Source organism: Mesoplodon densirostris, chromosome 4 (assembly GCF_025265405.1).
Source record: "Mesoplodon densirostris isolate mMesDen1 chromosome 4, mMesDen1 primary haplotype, whole genome shotgun sequence".
Lineage (NCBI taxonomy): Eukaryota > Metazoa > Chordata > Mammalia > Artiodactyla > Ziphiidae > Mesoplodon > Mesoplodon densirostris.
In genome coordinates, this window is record NC_082664.1 from 3848364 (window position 1) to 3862823 (window position 14460).

A 14460-nucleotide genomic window follows, 5' to 3' on the forward strand; every position below is an offset into this window, starting at 1 on the left:
GAGTACGACTCGTGGGGTGCCGAAGAAAGGCACGCTCGGCGGAGCCGGAGCGCCTAAGTGCGCGCCCAGTCTCTCACTGAGCCGGGTCACAGCAGGAGGGGCCCAGGGGCCCTTCCCGGCGCGGGTCGCCCGCCGCCGGGAGCTCCAAGCCCGGAGCCTTTCCTCGCCGGCCACTCGGGTTTCCGGGAGCCCCGCCCCGCTCACTCCCCATCCCGGCCCCGCCCCCCGCGCGCCCTCAAGTTTCTCCCAACTTTTCCGCGGGTCCCCCTGGGCGCCCCGCCCGCCGACCGGTGACGTAACAATGGTGCAGCGCGGCGGCCAATGGGTGGCGGCGGGAGCCGGCAGCGCGGGCCAATGGCGGCGGCGGGCGGCCCCGCGGTACTGCCCGGCCGGGGCCGCACTGCGCCGCCCGCCGCCCGCCCGCCCGCCGCCGGCGCCGGCACCGCCGCCCAGCGATCTGGCCGCGGCGGCTCAGAGCGCGGCTGCGGCGGGCGCGGGCGGCGGCGGCAACCTCCCGTCCGTCTGTCCTGGGAGCTTCGCCTGCGCGCCGACCCGCGGGGGGACAGCAAGCTTTCCGGCCCGCAGCGGGGGCGGGGACGCCAGGCCAGCGGCCCCTCCGACCCCCAAGGTGAGTCCCCCTTCCTCGGTCGGCTCGGCGTGTAGCCGCCGCCCCCCTCATCCCCCCCAGACACACGCGCACGCAGGTGCAGCCCTCGCTGCGCCGGCCATCGGCCCGCAGACACTCTGGCCTCGACCCGCGACCCGCGGCCACCCGGGGTCCGGCCGTGCCGCCAGTAGGGGACGGGGAGGAACTGGCGGGCGGCCCTGGGCGCGCGGCCTTGCCCTCGGTGGCCCAACCCCCCATTCACTGAGCCGCGACCGTGACTCGCTGCCCGGTGACGTGGGGCGGCTCAACTTTACGTAACCTGCCCCGCTCCCAGTGTCCACACAGGGTACACCCGGGGCGCGGAGACCCAGGCGTGGGGGGTTGCTCCAGTCACGGTGTCCCCCAAAAGGGTGCTGTGGCTCCATCCCCCAACCCCTGTGCCCGTCTCTGTAACTTAGTTACCCAGTGTGTGTGGATGCAGCTTATCCGCTGACCTAGGTCCCTTGTGACCAAGGGCTTACCCTTGAGAAAACGCAGTGGGGAGCTTGGGCCAGGGCCAGGGGTTGGAGGTCAGGGCTCAGGTTGGCGCAGGGGGCTCAGAGGGCAAGGTTAGGGCTCAAGCTGGGTTCCCTGTGGGTTGGGGGTCCTCCCACTTCTGGAGTGAGCCCGAAATAGGAGTTAGGAGATCTGGGTTCCAGGCCTGTCTCTACCATGACTTGCCGACTGACCTTGGACAAGTTTGTCCCTTACTGGAAAATGGGATGACAGTACCTGCTTCTTCTAGTCGTTGGGAAGACTCAGGGCGCTAGCAGACCTGGAGGGGATTTACAGGCTGTGAAGAGTGTACACGCCAGTTTCTAGGCTGATTTCATCCTCTTGCCTCCTCCCAGGAGCTAGGGGCGGTGACATCCAGTAAACACCATGTTTGGGTGGAAGGCTAGAGGCCCCCACTTCCTGCTGTGGCTCACAGACTGCCTTCCCTCTTTCTTACAGATGAAGAAGCTGAGGCTCAGGGAACAGTAATACACCCACCTACACAGAACTAGGTAATCGCGGTGCGCTAGCCAGGTAGGTCTGAGCCTAGAGCTCTGACCCTGCCTGGCCTGGGGTAGGGACCCCGACCGCAGTCGGGGGTCAGACGACAGGGTCAAGGTTAGATGGGGTTGGGGATAGGGAGCTTGGGCTACAGAAAAGATTTGGCTCAGCTTGAGATGTGGGATGCAGCTTTCCTAGTCCCCTACCTGGCTTTTCCCTTGACTGGAGTTGGATGCAGCTGCCACAGGTGGGAGCAAGAACTCTTCCAGTGGGTCCCTGGGCTGGACGGGGTGTGGGGTTTCTGTGTGGCCTTGACGGTAGCTGGGGCTGTGAGGGCAGGGACAGGGAAGGGCATCTTTAGCAGAGGTACCGGAGAACAAGACAGTTTTGGGGAGGGCGAGCAGGCGCAGCTAGATCAAGGATGTGGGAGGTGGTTCAGGGCCTAGGAGAGAAGGGAAGCTGTGAGGAGTGACTGGGAGGGCCGGTCGGAGGCTGGGGGCAGGTACGAGAGAGGCCCGGACAAGTGGGGCTGTGTGAGGATTGGACGGGAGACCCCTCTCCGCCCGGATCCTCAACCCTCGCTGCGCTTCCCTCTGCCCGCAGGTGGTCGGCCCCAGGCCCATGCCGTGAGACCGGGAGGCGCCGCCAGCATGCCGTGGGACGCGCGGCGGCCGGGGGGCGGCGCGGACGGCGGTCCCGAGGGCGCGGGCGCAGCGCGCTCTCGGGCGCAGAAGCAGTGCCGCAAGTCGTCGTTCGCTTTCTACCAGGCCGTGCGCGACCTGCTGCCCGTGTGGCTGCTGGAGGACATGCGCGCCAGCGAGGCCTTCCACTGGGACGAGCGCGGGCGCGCCGCCGCCTACTCGCCGTCGGAGGCGCTGCTCTACGCACTCGTGCACGACCACCAGGCGTACGCGCACTACCTGCTGGCCACGTTCCCGCGGTGCGCGCTCGCGCCGCCCAGCGCCGGCTTCCGCTGCTGCGCGGCGCCCGGGCCGCACGTGGCGCTGGCCGTGCGCTACAACCGCGTGGGCATCCTGCGCCGCATCCTGCGCACTGTGCGCGACTTCCCGGCCGAGGAGCGCGCGCGCCTGCTCGACCGGCGAGGCTGTAGCCGCGTGGAGGGCGGTGGCACGTCGCTGCACGTGGCCTGCGAGCTGGCGCGCCCCGAGTGCCTCTTCCTGCTGCTCGGCCACGGCGCCTCGCCTGGCCTGCGCGATGGCGGCGGCCTCACGCCGCTCGAGCTGCTGCTACGTCAGCTGGGCCGTGACGCCGGGGCCGCCCCCGCCGTCGGGGCGCCTGCGCCCGGGGAGCCGCGCCAGCGCCGCCTGCTGCTGCTCGACTTACTGGCACTGTACACACCTGCGGACGCCACCGGCCCGGCCCGCCGTGAGCTGCTGGGCGACCGGCCGCGCTGGCAGCGGCTACTGGGCGAGGACAAGTTCCAGTGGCTGGCGGGCCTGGCGCCACCCTCGCTCTTCGCGCGCGCCATGCAGGTGCTGGTCACCGCCATCTCGCCCGGCCGCTTCCCCGAGGCCCTGGACGAGCTGCCGCTGCCGCCCTTCCTGCAGCCGTTGGACCTCACGGGCAAGGGCTAGACCGCGGGGGCACCCCGGGTGCTGGATTTTTGGAGAATACTATTTTTCAGAGCGTTGTACCCGGCACTTTACATATATTGTTCTCTGGACAGCAGAATCTCTGCTTTGTGTGTAGCGTGCTTTGGGGGCTTGGCCAGGACGGGCAGGCGGACCCGGAGCTGCAGGTCTTCTGGATCCGGCCGTGCTCAGCTCCCCACCTCCCTGCGTGGAGCGGGGCTGCAGGGTCAGGCGACGCCTGAGATCCGGGCCCTGCCCTCAGCTCTAACTACCCAGACCCTGAGGAGCGGCCTCCCATCTTGATTTAGAGCCTCTGGGAAGGTGTCCCAGAGGGAGAGACAGCTGAGCTGGGCGGGTGCAGGGGGGCGGACTGACGTGTCCAGGCAGGGGGATGGCGTGTGCAAAGGCTTGGAGGCCAAGGGAACCGCCCGTGGGTGCTGGGTGGAGGTTCTCTGCCCCGTCAGCAGGTGGGGCCTCGACCACTCCCCTGTGGGGCTGGGCCTCAGGTCCCGAGCTGTGGAGGGCAGGACCCAGGCTGTGCCTCCTGTTTGCCCCCGTCCCGTACTGGCCACCTGCCTCCTCCTTGGCTGTCACTGGGACCGCCCCCTCCCCAAGGAAGCCCAGGCCTGGACTTGTCACGGTCGCCCCTTTGGCTCTCTCCTCTGGAGACTAGCAGGTACCTAATCCTGGGGCTCCTGATGGGGGTGGCTGCGTAACCCCGTGGGCGGGCCCTCCAGCCTCAGCCAGTAGAGCTGGTTTCCGCAGGAAGGGTTTGACGATGGAGACTGGTTGACCCTTCAGGACAAAGGGACCCTGGCTGAGAAGCTGGGTCCGTGCCCCAAGGAGCCTTGGGATCAGGGATGGCCAGGCCGTCCTGCCTGGGAATTCTGCTGGGCCGTGAAATTCAACCCGCGCCGGCATGGGCTGGAGGGCCACGATGTTCTGCCAGGAGCAGAGGGCTAACGATCTGCCCGATGGACAGTGACCGCCTGGCTGGGGGCACCCACTGCCCACCCTGCCCCCAGTGTCCCCGAGCGGGGGGCATGCCTGGGCGCCGAAGGGGCTTTGGGTGGTGGTGGCAGAGTCCAGGGTGGTGGGCCGTCAGAGGGGGGCTGTGGAAGGGGCCTGGGCAGCGGGAAGCTCTGTCAGGGGGCCTGGTTCTGGTCTGCACCTGCCACCCACTCTGAGGGTGACCTTGGATAAACCCCTGCCTTGGGCTTCAGTGTCCCCAACTGTTTACAAAGGGGTTTTGGAGCATCTCCAAGCTCCCTACCTGTCCTGGAAAGGATGTGACCCCCGTTCCTGGGAAGCGAAGCGTAGGGTGGGTGGGCACACAGCCCTGGTGGGGAGGGGTGGGGGGTGGAGGGGTGTACGGCCCAGTGCTGATCCTAGATTCTGGGTGGGAGCGAGGGCTTCTCCCCTCCTGCTGTGTGTCCTGGCCCAGTTAAATAGCTTTTCTGAACCTTGACACTTGGGGGCAGTGGATACTAGCATCTCTTCTAGCTTAAACCTTGGGACATCAGGAGTCCCCTGGTTCTTACCGGGGATGCGCTGCTGGGGGAGGGTGCGTTCCTCTGGAGGAGGCGGAAAGCGCAGACCAGAGCAGCAGGTCGCCGTGGCTTCTGGGCTTTGGGAACTCTTGACGCCCTCGTGCCCAAGCAGCTTCTGCCTGGAAAGAGCCTGGGCACCTGACGGAGGACCTGGGTGTGCGGACTTCCCCTCATGTCTCCCCGGTCCCAGCTCTGTCCTCTGTGGAGTCAGCCCTCCTGGCCCAAGGCACAGGGCTAGGCCCCCATCCGCTTCCCTGCTAGACCTACAGCTGCCCCTTTGGTGACGAACTCCTTTGAGCCCCATGGGCTGGGGATGGGGTGATGCAAGGTTGGGGGCCTCCCTGCCGGGGACCCCACAGAACCCATTGTCCGGGGAGCAGGAGGCAGTCCCTGAGCTGATCCTGGCATGCAGGGCAGGATACGGGCAGGAGTTGTTCTGGGCACCACAGCAGGGGGCCCAGCCGGAGCACAGCTTCATAGCTTGGAGGGGTGCAGGGCAAGAGGGCAGAGGGGGCGTCAGCGCCGGGTGTCCTGGCCGTGGCTGGGTGGGACAGGGAGCCACAGGGAAGGCTGACGAAGCCCTGTGGCAGCAGAGCGGGGCCTGATTCCTGGCACAGCTCCCACTGAGTCCCACTGGGGACGCCTGGCTCAGGGCACCCCAGGCGTCCATGGGAGCAGAGAACCCAGAGCAACAGTGCAGGGCGGAGAAGCCTCGGGGTTATCTGGCCGCTGCTGCCGGCCGAGTGAGGGCGGGTGGGCGGGCCTCAGCACTGGCCTTATCGCTCCCCTGGGCCCTCCAGCACCCCCCGTCACCACTGTCCCCCTGGCGATGAGCAGGGAGGCCTGGGGAGGGCCAGAGTCAGCCAGGAGACTCAGCTCTTGGCTGTTGGCAGGTGGCCTTGATGGCTTCTCCAAGGCAATGGCTCCGCCTGGGACAAGGCCCACGTGTCTGGGGCAAAGCGCCTTGGTCCGTTTGTTCACTTCCTTCACTCCATGAACCTTGTCGAAGGAAAGCCCCACTCCTCCCAGTACTGCCCCCGCCACGCCCACCCAGGGGCCCAGGGAACTTCCAACTCCGGAGAGCTCAGGGGCCAGAATCTCTGCAGCCCAGACACCTGTCGGGGAGGAGGAAGGAGGATGGGCTGCTCCTCCCCAAGGCACTGTGACCCTGTGCCTGGAGCCCGAGAGGGACACACAGCCCTGTGATGGCCTGTGGCCACAAGGCCCCTGCTCTGCCCCCACTTTGGCCGTGGTGGCATGACTGTGCCTCCTTTGTGTGCTAACTTACCCCATTACTACCTCGATATTCCCACTGATTTCCTTTCCTGTCAATTTCTTCAACTTTAAAATACTGTATTGAGAGCAGTTTCCTAAGTTACCTGGACTCCTGTTCAGAACAAGGGTGCTTCCTGAAGTCGGGACGGAGGGGAAACAGGCACGGTTGGGGAAGGCTTCTGCTTCAGAAGTGAGTGGATGTGAAGCACCCCTGCTCCACGGTGACTGGTTTTGTCCTGCTACAGTTTAAAATTGAGGCATACTTGACATAATAAATGCCCAGACTTTAAGTGTGTGGTTTGAGGGGTCATGACCGATGTCAACACACGTGTAACCATCCCAACCAAGGCAGAGGTTGAAGAGAAGAGATTTCTATCCTCAGTGTGTTTTTTTTTTTTTTAGCCACACTGTGTGGCTTGCGAGATCTTAGTTCCCCGACCGGGGACGGAACCCGGGGCCCAGGCAGTGAAAGCGAGGAGTCCTAACCGCTGGACCGCCAGGGAATTCCCACATCTCCAGTGACTTTTATAAAGAATTTCTGCTGATAGAATGCATGCTCATGGTACAACACTCGGATTGTGCAGAGAAATCCAGGGCAGGATGCGGCAGGGCCCCTCCATGCAGCTCCCAGATAAAGAGGCTGCCCGCCTGCCTGGCAGCATCCCACCACCCAGACAACCACTGCTACTAGCATTTTGGTGTATTTTCTGATGTTTTTCCTCTATGCACATATATACATACGTTCAAATTTTTTTCTATGCATACTTTTTCACGTGACATGAGATCAAATCTAGTATTTAAAAACTTACTGTAGAGTAAGCATTTCCATATACTGTAAAACACTGTGTAAGTACGATTTTTGAGAAGCCTTTGGTGTTTACTTTGTGATACTTGATTCAGCTAGCGCTGATATGATAAAGAGTTGATGTTAGAACTGAGTCTTTAAAATGTGAATTTTATTTATTTTTGGAATAAATAACACATTTACATGGCTCAAATTCAAAAGATACAAAAAGGTACACACTACAGGTGACCACCGTGACCAGCTGCTTGTGTAGTGTCTTTCTGCCCCTCCTCTGCACCTTGGAATTATGAAAAAGATTTCAAACCCACCAAAAGTTAGAAGAGTGTCCATTGGCATTATCTACCTCTCCCTGTATGTATGATCTCCTGCAAACCCACATGATCATTACCACGCCCAAGAGATTTAACGCTGCTATGATAAAACTGCATGACAGACTGCTCAGAACACATATCCCCCAGGAACACACATGCTTTGTAACAGCCGCATATACCGTTTCATGAGAGGAATGCTCCCGAAAGTCAGGTGTTTTTAGTGTTTCACAATTACAAACGATGCCGCGCTGTATGTTTAACCCTGACTTCGGATTTGTTCTTGAGGACAGGTTTCCAGAAGTAGGAGTTCCGGGGCTTGAGGGTTTTGAGGCTGCTGCTGGACTGTCGGTGGCTTTCCCAGAAGGGCTGTGCCCACGGGGGGCCCCTGCTTGCTCCATGTGCACCGCCCCCCTGAGCGCTCACTAAGCAGGGCCCTTTCATCTTTGTCCACACGTGTGTCTTCGGCATTCCTCCGACTTGTTGCGATTATTTCCCCTTCTAATTTTATGCAGGGTTTTTAATTCACAGCATTATATATATTTTGAAGAGATCAAATCTATATAGTATTTTCCTCTTTCCCCACTACTTTTGAGTTTAGAAAGTGCTTGCCATCCAGAAGTCAGATACTGTTTTTTGCCCCCTAGTTTTAAGATTCTTTAATCCACGTAATGTTTATTTTGTCTGAATGGTTCAGTAGCGGGCCGCACCAGTTAACGGTGAAGTCACCGTCCCGTCCTCTCACCCGCGTGCCGCCCTCACCCCGTCAGCTCCCCGTGGGCCTCGCTGGGCTGCCCGACGTCATTGGCCCTTCCGTCCACGTCCTACTTCGTTGGCTGGCCCCCGTCATCACTCCTGGCAATCCTCATCTGTTTCTTCTCAAGACGAGGTGGCGTCACACAGCACAGGTCTGGAGTCCCAGCGCTCCTTGTGTTGACTTAAGCAAGTTACTTCGCCTCTCTGAGTCTCACTGGGGCTAATGGTAGTGACCTCTCAGGGCCCTACTGAGGACGTGAAGCTGCACGCATGAGAGCCTCGCCGCATATCTGGCACCGTCAAGGGGTGTGTCTGTGGCTATGAACATTGTTTTATGGATTCTTCTCTGCCTCCCCCAACAAAGAAAATCCCAGTGGGGATTTTGACAAATTGAGTGAAAGCCATAAATGCCTTTGGAAAGGACTGGTGTCTTTCTTTGCACGACGGCTGTGGTCTTCCATCAGGAATGCCGACTGCCATCCCAGTCCAGGCTCTCTTGAAGTCTTCAGTAAAGCTTGGCCAGCTCTCGACAGAGTCTGGCATTTCTTGTTCAGGGTGTTTCCTGGCACATGACTCATCCCGCTGCTGTCATGAACGTGACCTTTTTCCACGTGCTGGTTTCCACTAGGGCACTTCTGGTATCTGGTTTTGTGTCCTGGATGGAGACTCAGGCCCAGGGTCTTGAGCCCCCAGAGCCTGCCCACAGCGGCACTGCACTCTGCCCCTCGGTACGGTGTCCTCCCCAGGGCCACCTCTGCAGTGGCACTCCCCCAGGACAGCCCCCGGGCAAACTGGTCATGAAATGACATCTGCCCACACCCTGCTGGCCGTGGGGCTGGGCTAGCGACGCCAGCAGCAGATTCTTCACGGCACCAGTGGGAACAGCCTTCCTGAGTGCCTGCTCAGGGCACCTTCTCACCACTCAGACATCAGACTCGACTAGGCTCGGAAAAGTCTAGTTTATTGCACTGTCTCAAAGCACAACTAAAGAAAAAAAAAAAAAAGAAAACTGTACAAAGCACTGAGGCTACAAGTAGTTTAAAAGTATCAAACTAACTAGCCTGGGGTTTAATTGCACTGAAGTCCCGCGGGTTCAGGAGAGCTCTGCCATCTGAGGAGCCGGGCAAGGCACAACATACGCAGAAGAGGAGCCTCAGCCAGCCTGGGCTCCCTCTGCTGTCACCAGACTTCTGAAAAAAAAAGGGTTCTATAAAAGTGAAGTAGTAAGGTCTGGGATTTCAGCATCTTGTCCTCATTTAGACCTGGAAAACCTCCATCCTCATGGCTGGCTGCGTCCTGTCAGAGAACAAATCTTATCGCTCTTCACCTGTGGCCTGGGGGCTCCCGGACACACTTGCTTAGTAGAAAACAGGCATTGAGTAACTGGGCCCTGGGCCAAGGGCAGGCTAAAAAAAGCAGCCAGGCTGGAGTCCTTCTGTGGGGCTGCCTCCAAGAGGGAGGGGTGGCGGGCTCAGGGCGGATGCCTGGCTGGGCTGCCGAGTCCTACAGCTCCGATGCCAGCGACGAGGGTGGGCACTGCAGGCCGAGCCCATGGACTGAAGTCTGACGTGGCCACAGCAGGCCCCAGTTTCAACCTTGTTGGGCACCCACCCAGATGCCCGCTGACAGTGTCTGGTTGCCACTCGCAGCCAGCAGGCAGGTCCCGTGGCTGCCCCACACACCGAGGACGTGCGGGGCGGTGTCCATCCTCTGAAGCTGCAGCCGAGAACAGTGCGGGCTCGGGATAAACCAGGGGAAGGAATCAAAAGCCTTCCCCTGGTTTCAGAAAATACATTTCTCTTCTAAATTTGTAAGATCTGATTTCAAGTGAGGTATCTTATGTAGGTTTGTAATACAACAAACAAAAAAGGCAAGAATTAGTAGATTCATCCTCTGAAGGTGCTTCTGGTTTTCACGACGTCACCAGCAGCAGGGCTGAGTGTCACCCTAAGACATTCCTGTGTCACTAACATGGCTAAGGTTCCCACGTCCCACCACACCTGCCTCGGATACACACGCACACTTCCGTATTCCAGGTCACCCACTGGCCTTTACTGTTCTGCTGGAGGCGAGCCCAGCCTCCTGGGAGCGGGCAGGGAGGGCGTGCGTGGCGTGTGCATGTTGCTATGCGTGTGTCCCCATCCTGGCACAGCTGGCTTCCCATCTGGTGTGGCCAGCAGGAAATGGGCGCTGGGACCTGTGTCTCAGAGAGGACGTGGGGGGACCCTGTGGTGGAGACGAAGCCATCCCAGGAACACATTCGGCAGGTGGACGGCACTGACCTTGGGCTCCACGGGCCTGGGAGCGGTCAGTGACGGGAAGGTGACCGCAGCAGACAGCGGTAACCGTAGTGCATGCAACTGGAGCAGCCACCGTCCCACTTGGGGACGGCCTCAGTGGGAGTTCAGAGGCACTGCTGCTACAGCAACGGCTCCGGACCTCTCGGCCGAGGCTGTGGGTTCTGGAACGAGACGGAAACAAACACGGAGGAAAGCAAGAGCGGGGCGTCCGACCTGGCTAGACGTGTCTGACGAGAGCGGGCGAGGTGTGTCCAAGGGCGAGTGACTCTAAACCGCCCGTGTCCGCCACACGAGTCTCGGCGGCCTCCCCGCCGAGAGCTCCTTCAGATGACCTCCCACTCGTCGTCCAGGTCCTCGGGGTGGGGGGTGGTGGCCTGGCTGCTCGGGGCGCCGCGGGAGTGGCTGAAAGTCCTAGTCAGCCGCTGCAGGAGGGAGCCGGGGGGGCCCACTGCCCACAGCTCATCTGACAAGGTCACTGCGGGGACAAGAGCCAGCCGCACGCCCGTTACTCCCCAGCCTGGCTCCACAACTGCACGCGCGCTGCCTAGTGGCGGGGCCCCGGGCACCCCCCAACCGGCGCCTAGGCTTCCTCAGCCTTCAAGGGGGTGGCCCGGCGCCCCGTCCTCTTCCCGGGAGACCCTGGCAGAGTCTGGGCGCTGCGTGGCCCGCGGCAGGTGTGACCCTGGGATGGGCTCCTGTTTGGGTGAACCAGCCCCGTGGGAGCAGCACCGCCCCAGCCCCCCACCAGAGCCCCACTGACGTCATCCACGGGAGCCCCGGCGCCCTGGCACCTGCCTGTGAAACACGTCACGTGCCCGGGAATCTTCTTCCAGTAGTCTCCGGCAGGGTTTCTGTCGGTGACGCCGTACCGTCGGGCGAGATCCCCGTTGGGGCAGCGGGCCCACACGGTCCTGGCGCTCAGGGCCAGCTGGCAGGCCTGCAACCCTGCAGGCAAACGGAGCGTCTGTCTGCCCTCGGCCCCGGCCGCGGAAGGGACGGACCGACCCTCCCCGCAAGCCTGCTCTCCTCCTGGCTGGGCACTGAGCGGAAGCCCAGGGAAAGGACGCCCTGTCTGCAGGGCCGGCAAGGCCGCAAGAGCCCAAGACCCGAGGACCAGAGCCCAGGCGGTCCGGAAACGGTCATCCGACAAGGAACCCCAAGGACACGGGCTGGCACTCTGCTTGTGGGGTGCCCATGCTGGGGAACACTGAGGTAGACGCTTGCTGTCACCTGCCTCAGCAGAGCCTCGGAAACAAACCAGGACCCAGTGTGGCCGCAGTGGCCACCGCCCACCCAGCACCCCTACCTGGCACGTGCTCCCAGTCGGTCCCCACCGGCATCTCCTCGGTGATCCCAACTCGGACGTGCACGTTCCACCTGCTGTCCAGGGCCCACAGCATCTGGTCACTGGGGCTGGAGTGGACGCTGACCAGGGCGACACCGGCGGGCTGGAAGCAGGAAGGGCCTTTCCTCAGGGAAGGAGGTGGGTGCACATGATTGGGGAGGGCAGGTCCCGCACCGCCCAGGGCAGCCCAGCACGGCAGGAGCAGCGGGCAAGGGCGTGGGGGGACCAGGCCTGTCCCCAGAGCGCAGCCTCACAGGGACGGAAACGCCCCGAAGACCCAGGCCGAGGGACCTCCCACCAAGCAGGGAGCCCCAACTCTTCAGTGCTGCATGTCCTGGGGAACAAAGATGGGCCAGGTGACAGGAGAAGGAAAGGACACGGGGGGAAGACCTGCGGGACGCCGGGCCAGGAGGGCCAGGCTGCGTTAACGGGCAGCGACAGACGGCAGGTGCCGCAGGGGAAAGGGAGGAGGCCGGGGCCTGGCCTCTGAGGGTCCTCACAAGCCCCTGTTCACAGCTTCATGCTCGGAGAGAAAGCAAACGTGGCCCAGTGTTGGCAGTGGGGGACTCTGGGTGGACCTGGGGCTATGGGAGTTACTGAAATCTGCAAGTTTTCCGTTGGTCTAAAGGTTTTCAAAATGAAAAGTTAAATTTTATAAATTATAAAGGTAAAAGACACCAAAAACTGCAGTTGCCATTGACAGCGTTGGGACAGAGGGTCCGCGGTGGGGACGCGTGTGGACCAGCCCGGGGGCTCGATCAGGGGCGGCTGGGCAGCCTGCGGAGGGCCGAGGCGGGTGTCTGTGGACATGGGTCTCCCCACTCATGCCCCCGAGCCCCCCTCTTCTGCTCTGCTTGTCACACAGACAGGGCCAGGCCGGCTGTGCACAGCTGCTACAAGCTCCGCAGGAAACAGGCACCGGCAGGCGAGGAGGCCAGTGGGCCTGCTCAGCCTTGCTTTCAGGGAGGGGCGCCCTAGGCCCAGCATCCCCCCCGCTCCCCACACCGCTCCAGAGAGGACGAGGGGCTGCGGGGAGCGGATGGAGGCCCTGCGATCGATCGGCACACCATGCTGGGCACAGACGCGGCTGACAGCGCCCTGTGTGCCTGTGGGAGATGCAATCAGAGCTCATGGGCTCTCTCAGCTGAGGAGCATCCATCCTAAATGCTTTTCAGGCAAGAACATAAATACTGAAAGCGCTCTTTGCTTTCCCATGACTGGTGTGGCTGTGACTTCTTCGGCTCTACGGAGACGGGGGTCTGTGCCTCTCCCCTGGAATCCGGCCTCTCACTTCTTTGACCAAAACAACATGGCAGAAGCATCCCGCTGGCAGGGCCGAGCCTGGTCTCGAGGAGCAGGCAGCGTCAGCTTCTCCTCTCAGAGCTCAGCCGGCGTGGAGAAGTCTGCGGTGCGGAGGCCCCGCGGAGGGGAGAGAGGTGTGCGCGGCCCAGAGGCCCCGCCGCGGTGAAGCAGAGAGGAGCCGTCCATGCTGGACTCCGCCCGCATCCCAGCCCCAGTCCTGAGAGGTACAAGGAGTAAAGCGCTCCTCGAAGCCACAAACTTTCCAGGCAGTGGAGCAGTGGGAAGACAGAGAAGACGCTGTGATGTGGAGGCAGGGAAGAGCCGGCAGGTGGGGAGAAGCCCTCGGAGGAGGAGGGCCGGAGGAGAACAGCCACTGGGCGGCCAGGGCGGGCCGGCGCCCCTTCTCTCTCCTCTCCCTCCTCGGGTTCCTGTCATCTCCTGGACAGCTCTGAACCTGGACACCCTCGGCCCCCCGGCCCCACTGCCCGGTTTGGGCACGGTCCTGCCTGCCACCCGCCAGTCACCAGGCTGCCCAGACACTGTGGGACCCCTCCTGCCTGCCTGCCTGCCTCGCTGCCACGTCTCCCGACTGCCCAGAGTACAGCGGGAACTCCTCGGCGTGACGCCCCTGCCTTCTCGGGGCCGCGGCCGGCCTGCCCTTCCCCCACACGCCCTCGTGTACAGGGCAGGCTGCAACCCACCCTGCACAACCCCACACAGCTCCTGGCCGGGGGAGCTACACCTGCCCGGGCTGAGCTCCCTGGATCCCAGAAGTGCTGGGGGCATGGACGCGAGGCTCCCTGCTTCCCTCTGAGAGGGTGCCTGAGCCCAGCCCTTAACTTGTTCTCATCCAATAAAAGGATAGCTTTTTACTGAAGGGTCACATACCTTTAAAAAACAACAGAAATCCTAAGTGTACAGCTTGGTGGGCTTTCAGGGCATGAGCAGCAGCCGCTCCCCCCCACCCCCGCCCCCAAACTCGATGATGTCACGACGGGACTTGAACCTCACTCCCATGGGAGGCGGTGGGAGGGGCAAGGACGTAAGCCAGTTCTCAAAGGACAGGAGAGCAGAAGCAGCTGGAATAAAAGCAGGGACGTTGCTGACTGCACATTACGAGGATGAGCAAGGCACCCGTACGGACACATCCTACGAGGGGTGTCAACCTGCAGCATTTCCCAGGCCGGGTTCCGCGGAACACCATGCCACCCCCGCAGCTCTCAGATCGGCTGCTTCCTGTACACACACCTTCCTGTGAAGCCACGTGGTCATTTGCTCAGCAAACGCTGAGCACCTCAGATGCTGGGCGCCGGGGAAACCTCCCCTGCAGACAAACCACGCGCCTGTCCTCACAGAGCCTCCATTCCACTGGGGTGGGCCAGGCAAACACACCAGGGCTGCGTCGTGTGATGGGGAGAGAGGGGCCAGGGGAACACCAGGGCAATGGGGTGCGGGGGGTGGTCCTTGACCCTGCCGCCCCGGCGGGGGCACGCCAGCCTGGAGGCTGGTGAGGAGGGAGAGGCGAGAAGGCAGCAGATTCCGTGCTAAGGGAGGTGTGGAGAGAGGAGTGACGTGAGTGGACACC

General features: G+C 62.1%; 2 protein-coding genes across 7 annotated transcripts in view; one reads left to right on the top strand and one right to left on the bottom strand.

Annotated features, from left to right (window-relative positions):
* The first annotated feature begins 441 nt into the window (after positions 1 to 441).
* ANKRD9 (ankyrin repeat domain 9) lies at positions 442 to 3334 on the top strand. 2 transcript variants are annotated; one of them, XM_060095597.1, is made up of 3 exons: positions 442 to 628; positions 1601 to 1675; positions 2246 to 3334. In XM_060095597.1, the coding sequence occupies exon 3, from the start codon at positions 2293 to 2295 to the stop codon at positions 3235 to 3237; it is 945 nt and encodes a 314-aa protein (XP_059951580.1). In that variant the 5' UTR covers positions 442 to 628; positions 1601 to 1675; positions 2246 to 2292; the 3' UTR covers positions 3238 to 3334. The 2 variants fall into 2 exon arrangements, with proteins under 2 accessions (XP_059951580.1, XP_059951581.1); XM_060095598.1 differs by having other exon boundaries at positions 1601 to 1653.
* Positions 3335 to 6998: 3664 nt separating this feature from the next.
* Positions 6999 to 14460, bottom strand: part of TECPR2 (tectonin beta-propeller repeat containing 2) — a 98291-nt gene continuing 90829 nt past the window's right edge. For all 5 annotated transcript variants that reach the window (XM_060095603.1, XM_060095599.1, XM_060095600.1 and 2 more), the window contains 3 exons: positions 11535 to 11676; positions 11024 to 11173; positions 6999 to 10703 (listed from right to left, as the gene is read on the bottom strand). In XM_060095603.1, the coding sequence (XP_059951586.1) occupies positions 10552 to 10703; positions 11024 to 11173; positions 11535 to 11676 (444 nt within the window). In that variant the 3' untranslated portion in view covers positions 6999 to 10551. The remainder of the gene's footprint in view (positions 10704 to 11023; positions 11174 to 11534; positions 11677 to 14460) is intronic.

Bases quoted from the DNA above. Each gene is read 5' to 3' on its own strand.
- ANKRD9 (XM_060095597.1), top strand. From the start codon at position 2,293: ATGCCGTGGGACGCGCGGCGGCCGGGGGGCGGCGCGGACGGCGGTCCC.